The 16,702-nt window shown below is 61.9% G+C and overlaps 2 protein-coding genes across 3 annotated transcripts; one reads left to right on the forward strand and one right to left on the reverse strand.

The window, feature by feature from the left end:
• The first annotated feature begins 25 nt into the window (after positions 1–25).
• On the forward strand, positions 26–11,630 carry GPR179 (G protein-coupled receptor 179). 2 transcript variants are annotated; one of them, XM_065039673.1, is made up of 11 exons: positions 26–1,994; positions 2,547–2,655; positions 3,518–3,620; positions 3,778–3,974; positions 4,077–4,145; positions 4,552–4,661; positions 4,740–4,978; positions 5,337–5,475; positions 5,647–5,752; positions 5,857–6,003; positions 6,792–11,630. In XM_065039673.1, the coding sequence occupies exons 1-11, from the start codon at positions 1,171–1,173 to the stop codon at positions 11,337–11,339; spliced, it is 6,591 nt and encodes a 2,196-aa protein (XP_064895745.1). In that variant the 5' UTR covers positions 26–1,170; the 3' UTR covers positions 11,340–11,630. The 2 variants fall into 2 exon arrangements, with proteins under 2 accessions (XP_064895745.1, XP_064895746.1); XM_065039674.1 differs by having other exon boundaries at positions 1,586–1,994; positions 3,505–3,620.
• A 1,009-nt stretch (positions 11,631–12,639) lies between these two features.
• On the reverse strand, positions 12,640–16,702 carry MRPL45 (mitochondrial ribosomal protein L45). Its single transcript, XM_065039688.1, has 8 exons — positions 16,552–16,702; positions 16,120–16,321; positions 15,565–15,682; positions 15,080–15,178; positions 14,482–14,530; positions 14,114–14,263; positions 13,865–14,038; positions 12,640–13,078 (listed from the first exon to the last, which is right to left on the reverse strand). Exons 1-8 carry the CDS (start codon positions 16,618–16,620, stop codon positions 13,019–13,021), a joined length of 921 nt encoding a protein of 306 aa, XP_064895760.1. The 5' UTR covers positions 16,621–16,702; the 3' UTR covers positions 12,640–13,018.

The following is a 16,702-nucleotide window of genomic DNA, read 5'->3' on the forward strand; positions in this document are numbered from 1 at the left end:
CCTCCACGTGGAGCGCGGCCGCGGGACACCGGGGACACCGGCACCCACCGGGACACCGGCGGCGGGAACGGGGGGGACACGGCTGGGTGGGCGGCTGGGGCAGCGGGGGCGCCCAGGGCGCCTGGTGACGCAGCCCTGGCCGCGACCCACGGGACTCTCCTCGCCTCGGGGGACAGTGGGGAGTGGCGGGCACGGGTGTCCGGCACCTGCGTGTCGCCAACCCGGCACAGCTCTTGCACGGTTCTTGCACAACTCTTGCACTGGTCTTGCACAGTTTTTGCATGGTCCTTGCACAGCTCTTGCACGGGTCTTGCACGGGTCTTGCACAGCTCTTGCACAGCTCTTGCACGGTTCTTGCACAGCTCTTGCACAGCTCTTGCACGGTTCTTGCACAACTCTTGCACTGGTCTTGCACAGTTTTTGCATGGTCCTTGCACAGCTCTTGCACGGGTCTTGCACAGCTCTTGCACAGCTCTTGCACGGTTCTTGCACAACTCTTGCAGGCAGCACGCTGCACCATCGCTTCAGGCAGGGGGAGCTGAGCAGCCTCCCGTGCCTTAGTTTCCCCTCTGCAGTGCTGCATGAGACCCCAGACATCCTCCCCCAGCTCGGAGGGCAGCGTCAGGCCCTGCCACAGGAACTGTGCTCATGGCCACCCCCAGAGCGCACCCGCCGTCCCCGCATTTCCACCCCATGTCTGCGGGGGCCCAGGCACTGCGGGACTGAAACCTGGGACCATATGGGGACCCAGCGGGCAACCTGCTCCCCCCGCCAAGGGGGCCGCGGGAAGGGGGGTGCCGGGAGGAAAATTCCCGGCCCCGTTGCCATGGCTTCCCATCAGGATGCGCTGGCATCACGGGCAGCCTGGGGGGCCCGGGGGGCCCCACAGGGCTCAGGCTGGGGGGCTCCCCAGCAGCGTGGCTGCCTGAGCGGGAGCGCGGGGGCAAGCGGGGGGGCTCCGGGCGGGCAGCGCCAGCAGATGAACATGTTTTGGAGCCGGTGACGTCTGCTCCAGCATCGCCGAGGGAGAAAAACAGGCGGCAGTGCGTGAGTCCGGCCCCGCCGCGCAGAGCGGGGCTCCCGGCCGGCTAGGGCACCGTGGCCGCCATGGCCCCCCCGGGCCAGCCCGCGGGGGCACTGGGGGCCGGGGGGCTCCGCTGAGCCCCGGCCATGGCTCCGTGGGGGTGGCCGCTGCTCTGGTGCCTGCGCGCAGCGCTGGTCGGCGGCATCATCCTCACGGGGAGCCAGCAGCAGGGACCCCCCCCGCCGGTGAGATGGTCCCCGTCATCCTCCTGGGCGCTGACCCCAGAGCCGGGGACATCGGGGGACCCCGAGGGCTCGGCGGCGGCGCTGGCGTTCCTGCAGACGGGCGATGCGCAGCGCCTGGCCCAGGCCAACTGCAGCCGGGGTGTCGCGGCGGGGGCAGCCGGCCCCGTCCCCCCCCCGGCGCTGCGAGCTGCCCTGCGAGCCGCCCCCGAGGCGCTGGCCCACGCCGCCAACTTCCTCAACATGCTCTTCCAGACCAACGACATCCGCGAAGCCAGCGTGGCCGAGGACGTGGAGTGGTACCAGGCGCTGGTCCGCAGCCTGGCCGAGGGGCACCCGTGGGTGCGCCGCGCGGTGCTGGCCCTGGACGCCCACCCGCTGGCCGCCAAGCCCCGGCTGATGCTGCAGGCCACCAAGGGGGACGGGGACATCCTGCTGCAGGACGTCTCCAACGCCGCCCCCGGCAACCTCAGCTGGGACAACGAGTGGTTCAGCGCCCTCAGGTCCCAGCGCAGCCCCCCGCTGCGCAAGCGGGTGCTCAGCAATGACCTGCGCAGCATGGACACCCCCAAATGGCAGCGGGGGGACAGCTACGTGGGGGACCCCGGGCACGTGCGGTGGTCCCCGCCGTTCCTCGAGTGCCGGGACGGCCGGTTCCTGCCTGCCTGGGCGGTCACGCTCTCCTCCGCCTTCTACGGCCTCAAGCCCGATCTCAGCCCCGAGTTCAAGTAAGTGGCACCTGGAGGGGCTGGGGGGTGTTGGAGGACTGGGGGGCTCTCCAGTGTGTGCTGGGGATGCAGCTGGAAGTGTCACCCGGGGGTGCAGGGTGTGTGCGGCGCGACTGCGTCCCTGTGCGTGGGTGTTTGCATGTCCCTGGGCATGGGGCTGACCCCTGTCCCCCCCCATTTGTCCCAGTGCTGTCCACCATGGTCTGCCACCCCCAGGTGAGGGACAGGGGACAGCACCCAGGGGCCACCCCAGCAACTCCTGTTTCTCTATTGGGTGCATTAAAACCCCTCCTGAGAGGCAGAATTCACATCCAGGAGCTGCTGCCCCAGCTCCAATCCCCCCAGACACAGCTCCAAGGGGGGGGACATCCCCAACTGAGGGTCTGGGGACATCACTGACATCTCATATTGTCCCACCCGTCCATGCACCAGCACTAGTCATCCCTGTGGCTGTCCCCTCCCCTGCTCACTGTCCCAGAGGCAGCGGTGGGACATGGCCACGCTGGGTGGGGGACACGAGGAGGTCCCATGCTGACCCCATCCTGTTCTCAGGGGTGTCGTGCGGGTGGACATCGAGCTGCAGGACGTGGTCATTGACCAGTGCACCAGTGGGCCGGGCTGGTTCGCGGACACGCACCGCTGCGACCTCAACAGCACCCAGGTACCGTCCCTGGCATCCAAACCCCATCCCAGGGCTCCCCCGCACTGAACCATCCCCGTCCCCCCAGCCGGGTGTCCCCACTGTGTGTCCCTCTCTCCGGGCTGAGCTTTATCCCCTCCCAGCCGATCCATCTGCTTCGTTCAGCTGCTCTCGGTGCTGGAGCCGAGGGGTTTATTGTGCAAATCTGCCTTTCCCACTGCCAGTGTGTGACCTGCCTGCTCCCTGCCCGGCACCGTGGGGACAACCGGGCTCGGGGGGTGGCAGCCAGGGGACAAATCACCCCAACCATCAGCCCCTGGTGCCCTCCAGCAGCGCCCACCTGGCAATGCCTGAGCTGTTCTGGGACTCGACACAACCAGCAGCATCCCCAGCCTGGGCAAACCGCGCAGCCCCCAGCTCAGTGTGACCAGGGTGACACCCCAAAGCTGTCCCCAAATGGGAAAAGTGTCACCAGCTTCGCTTTCCCACCAGCGCCTGGCGGGTGATGCCGTGGGGAGGGCCGGGCTGTGCCGCTGGGCATCCCTCCAGAAAACAACAATTCCCAGAAAAGCCACAGCCCGGCCCGTTCGGGGCAGGATCCGCGGGGGCCAGGGGGATTAGGGTAGCGGTGCCCTCCCCGCCGCTGCCGTCACGGCCGGGCAGGATTAGTGCGCTCGGCTGCATTAGGTGCCCATTTAGGGTTTAGGGAGGGATTTGGGGGCCAGGCTTTGGCTTTTAGCTCTCAAATGTTGAACCGCTGCTTCCTCCCGGTGTGGAGGAGGATGGCGTGGGGTCAGGTCCCCACAACCGGGGGAGACAGGGGGAGCACACGGGGTGCAGGACGAGCCCTGGCCTTTGTGCGTGTCTCAGCCTGTCTCCGCAGTGTGTCCCCCAGGAGAGCCGTGGCTTCGTCCTCGGGAGGTACCTGTGCCGCTGCAAGCCGGGCTTTTATGGGGCCAGTGGCGTGGCCAGTGGTCCCCGGGCAGGTGGGTGCCCTAGGGTCCCCGTTTCACCCAGTTGCGCATGGCTACAGCACTGGGGTGCATGGCTGGGGGGGCTTTGGGGACCCCCAGCACGTGCCACCAAGGAAAGTGCCACCAAACACAATGTGGTGACTTCACACGGCTGTCACTCTGTCCCCAGGCGCAGCGGGGGCGGACGGGGGGTCCCGGCTGGCGTGCCGGCCGTGCCGCCCAGGCTGTGTCACCTGCCAGGACGATGCGCCCTGCCTGATCCAGGAGGACCGGGCGCTGCGGGCGGCCGTGCTGTCCTGCCAGGCCGGCTGCATGCTGGCCGTGTTCCTCAGCATGCTCGTCTCCTACCACTTCCGAAGGAGCAAGGCAAGGTGTCCCCACATCCCCGCTCCCAGCCCAGTGCGCTTGGGGGTCTCCCTGCCCGGGCTCCATCGCCCTGGCTGCACCCTCACGCCTCTGTCCCCGCAGAGGATCCGGGCGTCAGGGGTCGTCCTCCTGGAGACCATCCTCTTCGGGTCCCTCCTCCTCTACTTCCCTGTGAGTAACCAGCCATCCCCAGGGCTGGAAAACGCCGGATGGGGTTTGGGGGTGTTTGCAGCCTGGTTGCCCCCCAGGCAAGGCCACCAAGCTGGCCCCACACTGCGCACGGGCACAGCTCCACCTAATTGTTAATTTTGCTGGCGCAGCCCCTGGTGGCTGCGGTATAAACCTTCTCGGGAAACCAAATCCCTCTTCTCCCGCCGGCGGTGGGAATTAATCCCTGCCCAAATCCTCAATCCCTCCCGCCAGAGCTGCGGCGGATGCCATAGAGCCAAGCGGGGAGGGGGGAGGTGGGGCTGGCCCCGAAAATGGGTGGTTTTGCATTCCCAGCATTTTCTGCTCCCCCCCATCAGGAGGATCAAGCTCCATGCCCCACACCCACCCCTTTCTCCCCCCACCCCAGGTTTTCATCCTCTACTTCAAGCCGAGCATCTTCCGCTGCATCGTCCTGCGCTGGGTGCGCATGTTGGGCTTCGCCATCGTCTACGGCACCATCACCCTCAAGCTGTACAGGTACTGGGGACGGGGGGGCTGGATGCTGGGGATCCCCCGAGAGGGGACACTGGGGGCTCACCCCTCTGCGCCTCGCAGGGTGCTGAAGGTGTTCCTGTCCCGCACGGCCCAGCGGGCGCCCTACGTGTCGAGCGGGCGGGTGCTGAAGATGCTGGGGCTGATCCTGCTCCTGGTGCTGTGGTTCTTGGCGGCCTGGACCGCGGGGATGCTGGAGAACGTCGACAAGAACATCCCACTGGTGATCCGCACCCAGACTGCCCGCGGGCTCCACTTCTACATCTGCAGCCATGACCGCTGGGACTACATGATGGTGATCGGTGAGACCACCCTGCACAGTCCTGGGGGCCCCCAGAGCCACAGGACCCCATCCTGTCACCACAGCACGTGGGGTTTTAGTTTCCTTGTCTGTTTAACCTGCCTGGAGCCCGCAAGCAGGGCCGGGGTGCCCGAGCTGCCTCCTCCGAGCATCCCCAGGACTCGCCCCGGCGCAGTGATCCTGAGGTCTTTTCCAACCAAAATGATTCTGTGATTCTATGGATGCCCCCTGGGGCAAGGAGGTCCCAGTGGGCAGCAGCACCCACCCTGAAGCTCAGGACCCATGGGTGCCAGCTGGGCAAATGTGCCAATGGTGACGGGGCTGGGTGCTCAGCGTCGCTCCCCCGCTCTCTCCCGCAGCCGAAACGCTGTTCCTGCTGTGGGGCAGCTCCCTCTGCTACGCCACGCGCGCCGTGCCCTCCGCCTTCCACGAGCCCCGCTACATGGGCATCGCGCTGCACAACGAGCTCATGATCTCGGCCGCCTTCCACGTGGTCAGGTAGGACACGGGACCGCGGTGGGGCTGGGACCTGAAATTCCCATCCCCGGCGATGTGGAGGAACCGGCGGCAAAGCCCTGAAGCCGGCAGGTTCCCTGCGGGATCCGGAGGTGGGGACGGGGCTGTGGGTGCTTCGGGGGGACCTGGCGCTGCCCTCATTCCCTATTCCAGGTTCATCATGGTCCCCTCGCTGCACCCCGACTGGACCCTGCTGCTCTTCTTCGCCCACACCCACGGCACCATCACCATGACCCTGGCGCTGCTCTTCATCCCCAAGGTAACACCCAGCGCCACCTCGGCGTCCCCCCTGGGTGGAGACGGGGCTGGGGTCCCCCAGCATTTCAGGGACCCCTCGGTGATCTCGCCCCTCGCTGCCCCCAGTTCCTGCACGCCGGCTCGCCGCTGCGGGAGGAGATCGCGGCCGAGGTCTACGAGGACGAGCTGGACATGCGGCGCTCGGGCTCCTGCCTCAACAGCAGCATCACCTCAGCCTGGAGCGAGCACAGTCTCGACCCCGATGACATTCGGGTGGGTGGCACACTCAGGACCTTCTTTTGACGCTAGCTATGCAGCCCTGCGCAGAGTAAGAGGTGCCTTTCGCGATCTTTCTCCTGATGCAAAGCAAAGAGGGGGGCGGAAAAGGGGGTGCAGAGGGAACCACCACCAGTTGGGGAAACCTGCTGTGTCCCCTTGTCCCAAAACCAGGGCCCACCCAGTGTGCAATAAGCCAAATTTTAGCACACAAAGATGAAATACTGTTTATTACAGAGGTGTGCTGGAATAAAGCCAGCGATCAAGAAATAAAAGGAACAGCCGTTATATACAAAATCATACCGCCACATTCACCCCCTAAAGAGCCAATTGGTTACACGTTTGCATATTGGTCATATAATCATTTTAGCGTATAATGAGCAACGCTCAGCTAAAGGACACTTTATCCAAAAGTCTTAAGATACGTGTTAAAACTCAACTACTAGTGCAGGCTCAGGATGCCTAAAGCTGCCAGGTCTGAGTAGTTTCTGATCTGGTGCTTTGCAAGTCACTCTGATCTTTGTTGGACGAGCAAACTGACCTAAAACTAAGAGGATTTACACATCTTTAGGTTATTTGCCGACAGGATTCATTATTATTTGCTGACAGGATTCATTCTTTTAAGTGGCAACGACCACATCTGGGGTCAGGGGGACGGGCAGCGTGGGGGCTGGGGACATGGGGACAACCCGGCTGTGGGGTCCAAGGGGGTCCCCCCCTGTGCTGTCCCATTGTACCCGCTCTCCTCTCTCCCCTCTCTCTGCGTCCCCCCCGCCACGGCGCAGGAGGAGCTGAAGAGGCTCTACCAGCAGCTGGAGGTGCAGACGACGCGGCGGATGGCGACCAACAACCCCCACCTCCCCAAGAAGCGCAGCTCCCGCCGCAGCCTGGGCCGCTCCATCCTGCGCCGTGTCACCGAGCCACCCGCCGCCCGCCGGAGCAGCGCGGGGGACACCCCAACGCGCCGCGGCTCCTCGGCCAAGCGGGTCCCCGAGCCCAGCGGCACCGGCCTGCGGATGCGGGATGGGGGGTCCCAGCCCCGCGGGGCAGCCCTGTGCAAGTCCCGCAGCACCGAGGGGCTCACGCGGGACCCCCCTGGGGGACCTGCCACCCCCGGGGAGCCCACGCCGGGGAGGATGATGATGGCGATGGCTGCGGAGCCGTCGGACAGCGAGTCGCTGGATGCCGTCCCGCTTGTGTGCAAGTCGGCAAGTGCTCACAACCTGGGGGGGCACGGGCAGCCCTCCCCGCCCCGTGTAGCCCCCCTGCACAAGTCCATGAGTGTCGTCACCGGAGCCCGGGAAGCGGCTCTGCTCGCTGCCAGCCGAGGGGCGCGGGAGGGGTGGCACCTCAACCAGCACCCATACCCCCCACCCTCGGAGCACCCCGTGAGCCAGGGAGCCCCCGAGGACAGCGGGGAGCCCCAAAGCCCCCATGCACCCCCACCAGCCGGCTCCAGCCCTGTCGAGGGCTCCCAGGAGGACACGTCCCCGCCGGGCGATGGCAAAGTGCAGAAACACGTCACCTACGCGCCCATCAAGAGCATCAGCGTCGACAGCTCCCCCGTCCCGGGGCGGGTGCGGGTGACGGTGAGAAGGACCCCCCCGCCACCCCCCGTCCGCTGCCAGAGCCTGGGGCAGCGTGTGACACCGCGTGGGGACAGCCCGGTGCTCCTCACGGACCCCCCAGCACAGGCTGGGACACCAGAGGGGACAGCGGAGGACAACGCGGGGCACACGGCCCCCCCGGCGGGACAGGGCAGGCTGGTGCCCGCAGCCCCCACCCCAGCACAGGTCTGTCCCTGGGAGCTGCTCCAGGGTGAGATCCTGAGCCAGAAGCAAAAAGCTGCCGAAGCAGCCAATTTGGGGACCCCCGGTGACACAGCGGTCGCCCCCCCCAGCCTCAAGCCACCCTCCCAGAGGACCCTCCGCGGTTTGGGACTCGCCATCAAAGCCTTGAACCGCGCCAGGGGGAAGGAGAAGAGGGAGGGGGGCAGCAGGAGGGAGCGGCCCCTCCTGGCAGGGACATCGGCCGTGTCCCTCGGGGGGGTCGGCCGGGACCCCAGGGCCAAAAGCGCGGAGTGGAGCCAGCAGAGGCGCAGCAGCGAGCCCCCCGCCCGCCCGGCACAGGGGGGGACGGTCTCCTGCCAGCACAACAACAATGCTGGCACCGCCTGGGCCGCCGCGGGCTGGGGGGACAGCGGGACAGCAGGACGGCGGGACGGCCCGGCCCCAGGGACACGCCACAGCGAGGAACTGGCAGAGGAGCCCGGTGCTCCCCGGGGGGACGCCGATGCTGCGGGGGCACCCGCGGGGGTGCACGAGCTCCCGCCCACTGTGGGCCACCAAAAAGGAGCCGAACGTCCTCATGAAACCCCAGCGGTGGCCGCACAGACACATCCGCGGGAAGGGACCCAGGCTCCAGTGGCGGAGCTGGGGACAGATGCTCCTGCTGCCATCGAGAGGCCGGTGGCACTGAAGGATGAGGTGGCCGAAGGGCCGGAGGGGCACAGCGGGTCCATCCCCACCCGGGACCACAGCGAGGTGGAGCAGCCACACGCGAGCAGGGCTGAGGTTTGTCCCTGGGAGGGTGACAGGACGGTCAGAGCCCAAATCTGCCCCTGGGACGTGGAGGGGGATGTGCTGGAGCAGCCCAGAAAAGGGCTCACCCCAAACCCCCCAGCTCTGCCCAAAACACCCCCCGAGCAAGCGGGAACCAGCAACAGGAAAAAGGCCAATGTTTGCCCGTGGGAAGCGGAGGATGAGCCGCTTGCTAGAGCAGAAATATGCCCTTGGGAAGAGCCCGCGGCTCCAGCGGGGAAAGACAGAGCGAGTCCGGACACGGATGGGACGTCCCGAGGGGAAAACAAACCAGGAGGTGGAGAACTGGAAGGGATCAAAGCAAGGCTGGCGGAGATGAGCGGCCACCGGCCGGAGCGCAGGGACACCCGGATCTTTGCAAAGCTCGTCAGGAGAGTCACAGAGGGCTCAAAAGCAGAGTTCAGGGCATCCCAGAGCATGGAGAGCATCAAGGAGGAGGTTTGTCCCTGGGAGGGCCTGGGGACACAGCAGCCCCCCGAAAAGCCCCGCACCGGGGGCTCAGCGCTGCCCAAATCACCTGCACAGCAACTGCAGAGCGTGGAGAGCCTGAAGGCTGAGATCTGTCCCTGGGAGGCTCCGGGGGTGGAAACCATCAATAAAGCAGAAATCTGCCCCTGGGAGGCAGCTGCTGTGCCATCTAGTAAAGAAAAATCAAGAGAAGACAAAGGTGCTGTGTCCATGGAGGGCAGAAGCCCTTCTACAAGTCAAGGTCTCTGCAAAGAAATCAGAGACAGCACATCTGGAGAAAAGGGGAAAGCAAGTGGAGAACGTGAGTCCATCTGTCCCTGGGAGAGCGCGGACATGGAGCAGCCCCCCGAAAAACCCCGCACTGGGGGCTCAGCGCTGCCCAAACCACTCACAAAGCAACCGCAGAGCGTGGAGAGCCTGAAGGCTGAGATCTGTCCCTGGGAGGCTCCGGGGGTGGAAACCATCAATAAAGCAGAAATCTGCCCCTGGGAGACGGCTGCTCCACCATCGAGTGAAGTGGAATCAAGGCAGGACAAGGATGGTCTGTCCGGGATGAGCAGAAGCCCTTCCACAAATCAGGGTCTCTGCAAAGAGCTTGGAGAGAGCACGTCTGCGAAGAAGGAGAAAGCGAGTGGAGCGCGCGAGTCCGTCTGTCCCTGGGAGAGCGTGGACACGGATGGCTCCTCTGTGGGTTCCGGCACGAAGAGCTCAGAGCTGCCGAAAGCCACCGCCAAGAAATGGGAGAGCGTGGAGGGCATGAGAGCTGAGGTTTGTCCCTGGGAGGGCCTGGGGACAGAGCAGCCCCCCGAAAAACCCCGCACCGGGGGCTCAGCGCTGCCCATGTCACCTGCACAGCAACCGCAAAGCGTGGAGAGCCTGAAGAGTGAGATCTGTCCCTGGGAGGCTCCGGGGGTGGAATCCACCGATAAGGCAGAAATCTGCCCTTGGGAGGCATCTGCTCCCCCCTCCCATCCGCAAAAGGCCCAGCAGTGTCCGGGGGGGGCTCCCCGGGGTGACAAGCGCATCAGACGCCAGGCAGCGTTCACCAGCCCGGCCAGGTCCCTGGAGACGGGCGGCAGCGAGCGAGAGGCTGTTTGTCCCTGGGAAGGCCTGGGGACACAGCAGCCCCCCGAAAAACCCCACACTGGGGGCTCGGCACTGCACAAACCACTCACAAAGCAACCGCAGAGCGTGGAGAGCCTGAAGAGTGAGATCTGCCCCTGGGAGGCTCCGGAGCTCAAACCCATCCATGAAGCAGAAATCTGCCCCTGGGAGGCGGCTGCTCTGCCATCGAGTGAAGAGAAATCAAGAGAAGACAAAGGTGCTGTGTCCATGGAGGGCAGAAGCCCTTCTACAAGTCAAGGTCTCTGCAAAGAAATCAGAGACAGCACATCTGGAGAGAAGGAGAAAACAAGGGGGGAACGCGAATCCATCTGTCCCTGGGAGAGCGCGGACATGGAGCAGCCCCCCAAAAAACCCCGCACTGGGGGCTCAGCGCTGCCCAAATCGCTCACTAAGCAACCACAGAGCGTGGAGAGCCTGAAGGCTGAGATCTGTCCCTGGGAGGCTCCAGGGGAGGAAACCATCAGTAAAGCAGAAATCTGCCCCTGGGAGGTGGCTGCGGAGAAAGGAGCAGCCCCGGGTTCACCGGGTGTCCCACCAAAACCAGCCGGTGCCTCCAAACCCGCAGAGCAGGGGAGCGGCGAGCGCGAGTCCATCTGTCCCTGGGAGAGCCTGGGCACCGAGGAGCTGTCCCCAAAAACCACGATGGGGAAGGAGCCGCCCGCCAGCGTGGGGAGCAAAAAATCAGATGTTTGCCCCTGGGAAGCAGCGGAGCCCCCCAGCTCAGAAAGCTGCAAACCTGCCGTGCACCCCCGGGGCGCTGGCGGAGCGTCCCCCACGGGGATGGGGATGGCAAAGCTGGTGGCAGGAGCCAGTGCTGCGTCTCCAACAGCCCTGTGGAAAAAACCTGGAGGCAGATCTGAGGGTGAGGCCCAGCACAAGCCCCTGCGCCGCGTCTCCGGCATCCAGCCCCACTGGGCGAGCGCTGCCCACAGCACCAGCGTTGCCGAGGTTTGTCCCTGGGAAGCAGAAGAGGCTCCGGCAGCACCTGCCGAAACCAGTGCGGACACCAGGAAAACCTCTGATGTGTGTCCGTGGGAGGTGGGGAGTGCAGAGACCCCCCTGGCAGGGACCAGCCCCGGGGATGGAAGTCGGGGTGTGAGTGAATCTAAACCCGAGGTCTGCCCGTGGGACCACGAGTAGCTCCGTCCCTGGGGCCCCCGGCTCCATGCAGACACAACTGTCATCAGCGTGATGTCTGGAGCTGCCCAGATGGGGACAGGAGTGTCCCCAAAGCCGGTGGCACGGCCACACGTCCAGCGAGCTCCCGTGGTGGCCACCAACCAGCCAGGCTTGGGGACCAGCGTGGCGAGGGGATTGTTCAGTCTCCTTAGAAAGTGGTGTCACCGTAACACGCTGTCCATGGTCTCCAAACGACCAACCGATTGTGTAAGTACATGTACATATGGAAAATAAACAGCGTTATCTACAGAATTCACACTCGGTGGCTGGTTTATGGGGTGTGAGTGAGATCCTGAAAGTGCTCAAGGCAGAGCAGAAAGCAGAGAGGCTGTAAAGGAAAACGGGAGCAGAAGTGGTTTAGGCGCAGAGGTTTGAATGTTGGCGCAGGAGATGAGGAGCCACACGCTCCTAGACAGGAAGGAAAGGCCGTTTTCCAAAAAAAGCCAGAAAATCCACCAGAAAACACTCTTTTTGTTCCGAAAAGGGGCTCCTGAATGCAGCGTGGGCAGAAAGCTCGATCTAGCGGGTTCTCCGAGGGAAGGCAGGCAGACTGTGACACCGCTCCGGTTTCCAAAAAGATGGGATTCCAGGGCTGGCTCCTCTCCCAACAGAGCACGAAGATTCTGCCCTTTCGGAAGAATATCACTCACAAAAATAACGGGAGAACTTTGCAGCCGTGACTCTTTCACTACATACTCTGCAAAAATGGCTTTCAAGGAAGAAGAAAAAATGCACGTAACTGTCCCGTGCTCTGAAAAATGGCCAAGTTAAAAAGCAAGACAAGGTTGGAAATGTTGTTGGGTGACTAGTGAGTATTTGCTCTGTGTCCAGGAGTAAATGGAACTTCTCTGAGCCAAACAGAGCAAGAACAATCAGCAGAGTGCTCTGGGTCACTCTCCAGCCACAGTAACAGCTCCAGCGACTGGTTTTCCCGACCCACAGTCACACCTGGCGCGAATGTCACCGTGTCCACAGGATGGTGCCACCCGCTCACTAACAACACCCATCGCTGCGCTATGAGCATCATAAATGCACCAAAACCTACAAGAAACACTGCCTTTTGAGAAGATACTGACACAAACTGACCTCAGGAGTCGAAACATTAAGTTACCAGCGCTGGGCTGCAGCCCCTTTGGGAAGCTGAGCCATTAATGAGCGCCTGTTCGGTGCTGCCTGCTCTTCCCTGGTGTTGGTTAAGAACAAGCAGCCCGGGAATCAATCCAGAGAGGGGAAGATAATGGGAAAAGGAAGTGCCAACACCTGCTGCTGCAGTTTTTAATGAAAATCCACCAGGTCTGTGACAGCTCCCATGTCTGGACAGAGTTCTGCTGCCCAGTGCAGCAGGGAGGGTGGTGGGGAGAGCGGCGCTGAGCACAACAGACGCCTCATTTCCACAGAAACACAGCGAGGGTGCAGAAGCAGCGCACCAAATCTACTCTGTCCAAGTAAATCTCTTCTCAGAGCTCATCCAAATTTCCCTCCCAGGCCCCTCTCACTCCTTTAAAGCAAATTCTAGTGACTGGAGTCATTTTAGGAGCTGCTTTGTTTGCTGAATCCAACCCGCTCCCTCTGCTGCCATCCTCCGCCTCTTCCCTCCAGGGCTGTTGGCGCTGCTGTCCCCGAACAGGCTCCAAAACTTCTTACTTCACCTCTTCATACTCTTGTGAGGGATCCAAGGTTGGACCAGGAATCATCACCGTCTGAAAAAAAGCCAGGAACAAAATCAGCGGGACACGGAGCGGCTCTGAAGTGCTGTACCGGGAATTGTTCGTGTTGTGGAGCAGGAGAAAGGGCGCGCAGGGGGTGCTGGCAACGCCGAGGCCTCGTGCAGGATGGTGACCAGATGGCAGCAGCACGGGGGGGTGTGGAGGGGGACAGGGTAACGTGTCCTGCACTATAGTTCTCACCTCCCTCCTCTCATAGAATCACAGAATCATGTTGGTTGAGAAAGCCCCTCAAGATCGAGTCCAACCGTTCCCCCACCCGTGGCACTGCCCCATGTCCTGAGAACCTCATGTCCGTCTGTCCAGCCCTCCAGGGATGGTGACTCCAGCACTGCCCTGGGCAGCCTGTTCCAATGCCCCACAGCCCTTTGGGGGAGAAATTGTTCCCACATCCAACCTCAGCCTCCCCTGGCGCAACTTGAGGCCGTTTCCTCTGCTCCTGGCGCTTGTTCCTGGGGAGCAGAGCCCGACCCCCCTGGCTCCAAGCTCCTTTCAGGCAGTTCAGAGATCAGAAGGTCTCCCCTCAGCTCCTGTTCTCCAGCTGAACCCCCCAGGTCCCTCAGCCGCTCCCATCACACTTGTGCTCCAGCCCCTCACCAGCTCTGCTCCCTTCTGTCAACTCACCCCATGTGTCAAACACCCTCAGCCTCCCGCTACAGCTCCCAGGTTACAGAAACTCAGCTTTGCTTTTGTCCAGAATTAACTAAGCACCCGTGTTCCTCAGCCACAGGCCAGGCTGGTCCCTGCTCCTGGTGGCATCACCTTCACAATGGGGCTCTTGGGTGGAGCCCACTCCGGAACGATCTTGCCGTGCATCCTCCACGTGCCGTAGGGGTTCACCAGGTACCTCTCGAACACGACGTACTCCAAAACATCCTTGGGCATCTGCTCCCCGCCGTACATCAGCCGGCCGAAGCGGTCGTAGATGGCCAGAGTCTGTACAAAAAGAACCGTATGTTGGGTTGGCAGGAGGTTGGAGCTGAGGAGGGTGAGGGGTGGGAGGGGACGGACCTGCCGCGTGTGCATCCGCACCGTCACCTGCCCGTACAGGTTGCCACGGTTCATGAGGCTGTCGCACCGAATGTGAACCACCCGCGGGGGCTCCAGCGACTCCACGAAACTCCAGCGGATGGTCCTGTACCTGTTCCCACGGACCATCTCCTACAAACAACAAGCACCAGCTTTGTTAGGATGTGAATTGAGTGACAAGCAAACCACTATGCATAATACAGCATTTCTTCATTAGCTGTTAACTTGTGCTTTCCCTCTCAGCTCTGTCTTCACTGTGTCCAGAATAAAAAAAAGAGATAATCAAGTTTCAAGAGCCTTAGACACCATGGAAGAAATCACGGACGTGCTGCCTCCAGATAAGCACTTACCGGGTAGCAGCGCTCCGTCACCAGGGAGTGAAGCTTCTGCTTGTTAAAACTGCAAGTGAAACATAGACAGTCATTCAAATATTGCAGAAAGGCTCGTTGAGAAATCCCAGCTTCTCCAGAAGACACACGATCTACCAGCAAAACAGAAAGAGCCAAATTCTCAGCTGTGATCTCAGCACGAAACCAGCACGTGAACGTGAGACTTGAGGGAAAGACACAACATCCTTTGGAAGCCAGTTACGTCCCAACTGTTTTACTGGCGTTTGGAATCGCAACCGAGAATGATGCAGTTTTGAAATCTATTACTGGAAAGCGGAACGAGGCAGCGAAGCATCATTTCATACCCAAACAATTCCCTGCGGCGCGATTCCAAACGGCACCACCCACCCACTCGTTTGCTGATAACACCGATGGTGCAACAGCTCATTGGCAAGAGGAAATTTCTGCAAGCTGCTGTTCATTATCAAAAGCAAGAGGGTACCGAGCGAATCTCCAACACGCTGAGATGGGGGCAGAAAAATAAAGTATTTGTTGCAAAGGATGCACAAGGGTTAGAAAGGCGGGGAAGAAAAGCAGAGCGTATAAGCAAGGGTCTTACTTTGCCAGGGAGTTGTGAGCTTCGATAAATATCTCCTGTGCCTTCTCTGGGAAGGTTTTGGTGCTGAAATCCGGATCGTGATCTTTTATCTTCCGCAGACTGAAAAGAGAAGGAAAGCTCGACAGTGGGTAATGACTTGGAAGTACCTCACGCGTTTCAGATGATGACGGTGACCTCATGCAGTTCAAACCAGCTTTTACCAGGGAGGAACTGGTCACCACCCAAGATATAACCTTTGCATGCCTGTAAGACAATCATACTGCTACAAACCTAAAAAATCCCCAAAAAAAGGGGCACACGCTGCATCCATCCAGAGCAGGACAGGTGCCCAGCGCTGACTCTCATAGAACAGACTCCTGGTTTGGTGGTACAGCAGCAACAATGGAAGCAGCGGGTAAAGAACAACATGCAGCGCGTCACCACTGCAGGACAGAACCCAGCAAAGCTGCTGCAGCACAGTCATTAATTCCAAAGGAGGTACATACGCCAGCTGGGAGGTGGCACTCTGCTTCAGCTTCTCCATCTTTTGCTTCAGCCCGTCTTTGGATAAGGAAGACAAGCGGGCGTCTCCCTCAGGAGGGACGTACGGGTCCATGATTTCACCTGCAGCACAGAAAAGAAAGGTCAGGAAAGGCTCAGAACCAGCAAAATGAAGGAAGTAAAGAGGCAGCGCCCTGGCTGGAGAAGCAGAATCCTGTCCTGGGAACATTTGTGAGATGAAATATGAGAATGCAAAGCTCTCACTGCTGGTCTGACGCAGCTTGTCAGCAGTGCTGGCCCTTGCTCTCTGCCTCCTCTCCCACACAGCCCAGCACAGCAGTGGGGATGGGACCTCCTGAGCTGCTCCTTGTCCCTCGCTACGAAGGAGCCAACAACCCAAACCACTCCTGAGGTAAAGCAGAGCAGCTGCCGTCCCTCAACACATAATTCAGGGTGTTGCAGACACGCTCTGGGCATCGTCACACAGCTCAGGGTCACTCTCCCTGCTGTGGCCACATCAATTTTGCCCCCAAGAAGAGACCCCAGCCAGGCTTCCCCACTTGTGCTGGCCAAGTAGAAGGTCCGTTCTATCCGCTCCTCGGGTAACACTCCCCACATGGAGTTGATCCTCCTCTCCTTCTCTTCAGGGGACAGTTCTCTGGCCCATTCGGGGACATAAAACTTCTTCTTCGTTCTTGTTCTCACAGGGACGACCAGGCAGGCCGGGGCTGCTCCAGCGGGACGCAGCACGGACCCCGCGGCCTGAGGGAGAGAAACAAACCCGTGGAGTTACCCAATGGCCAAGAAACACCAACATCTTATTTCCCTTCACACCTCCCAAACACAGAGGAGGTATAAATACACCACTGCAGCCCTCCCTGCCCCACGGCGTTCCCCACTTTCCCTCATTCCTGGCTTCTCAGCCTTCCTGTGGCTCCGCGGTCCCTCGCGGTCCCTCACGGTTCCCCACGGCCCCTCGTCGCACCCCTCACCCGCCAGGAGCCCCGCAGGCCCAGCCGCCCCGCTCCTGCTGCCATGGCTGCTGCCATGGCTGCCGCCATCTTCCCGCCGCACAGCCCGCCGGGACGTGGGCGTGGCCTAGGCGGGGAGAGGCGTGGCCTCTGGGGGGCCGTGCGCAGAGGG

Source organism: Columba livia, chromosome 23 (assembly GCF_036013475.1).
Source record: "Columba livia isolate bColLiv1 breed racing homer chromosome 23, bColLiv1.pat.W.v2, whole genome shotgun sequence".
Classification (NCBI taxonomy): Eukaryota; Metazoa; Chordata; class Aves; order Columbiformes; family Columbidae; genus Columba; species Columba livia.

Excerpts from the sequence above, each read along its gene's own strand:
- GPR179 (XM_065039673.1), top strand. The coding sequence starts at position 1,171 with ATGGCTCCGTGGGGGTGGCCGCTGCTCTGGTGCCTGCGCGCAGCGCTG. Across the intron at positions 1,995-2,546 it reads GATCTCAGCCCCGAGTTCAA|GGGTGTCGTGCGGGTGGACA; the intron begins GTAAGTGGCACC and ends TCCTGTTCTCAG. Across the intron at positions 6,004-6,791 it reads TCGACCCCGATGACATTCGG|GAGGAGCTGAAGAGGCTCTA; the intron begins GTGGGTGGCACA and ends GCCACGGCGCAG.
- MRPL45 (XM_065039688.1), bottom strand. The coding sequence starts at position 16,620 with ATGGCGGCAGCCATGGCAGCAGCCATGGCAGCAGGAGCGGGGCGGCTG. Across the intron at positions 15,683-16,119 it reads CTTCTACTTGGCCAGCACAA|GTGAAATCATGGACCCGTAC; the intron begins GTGGGGAAGCCT and ends TCTGTGCTGCAG. Across the intron at positions 13,079-13,864 it reads CCAAGAGCCCCATTGTGAAG|ACGGTGATGATTCCTGGTCC; the intron begins GTGATGCCACCA and ends GCTTTTTTTCAG.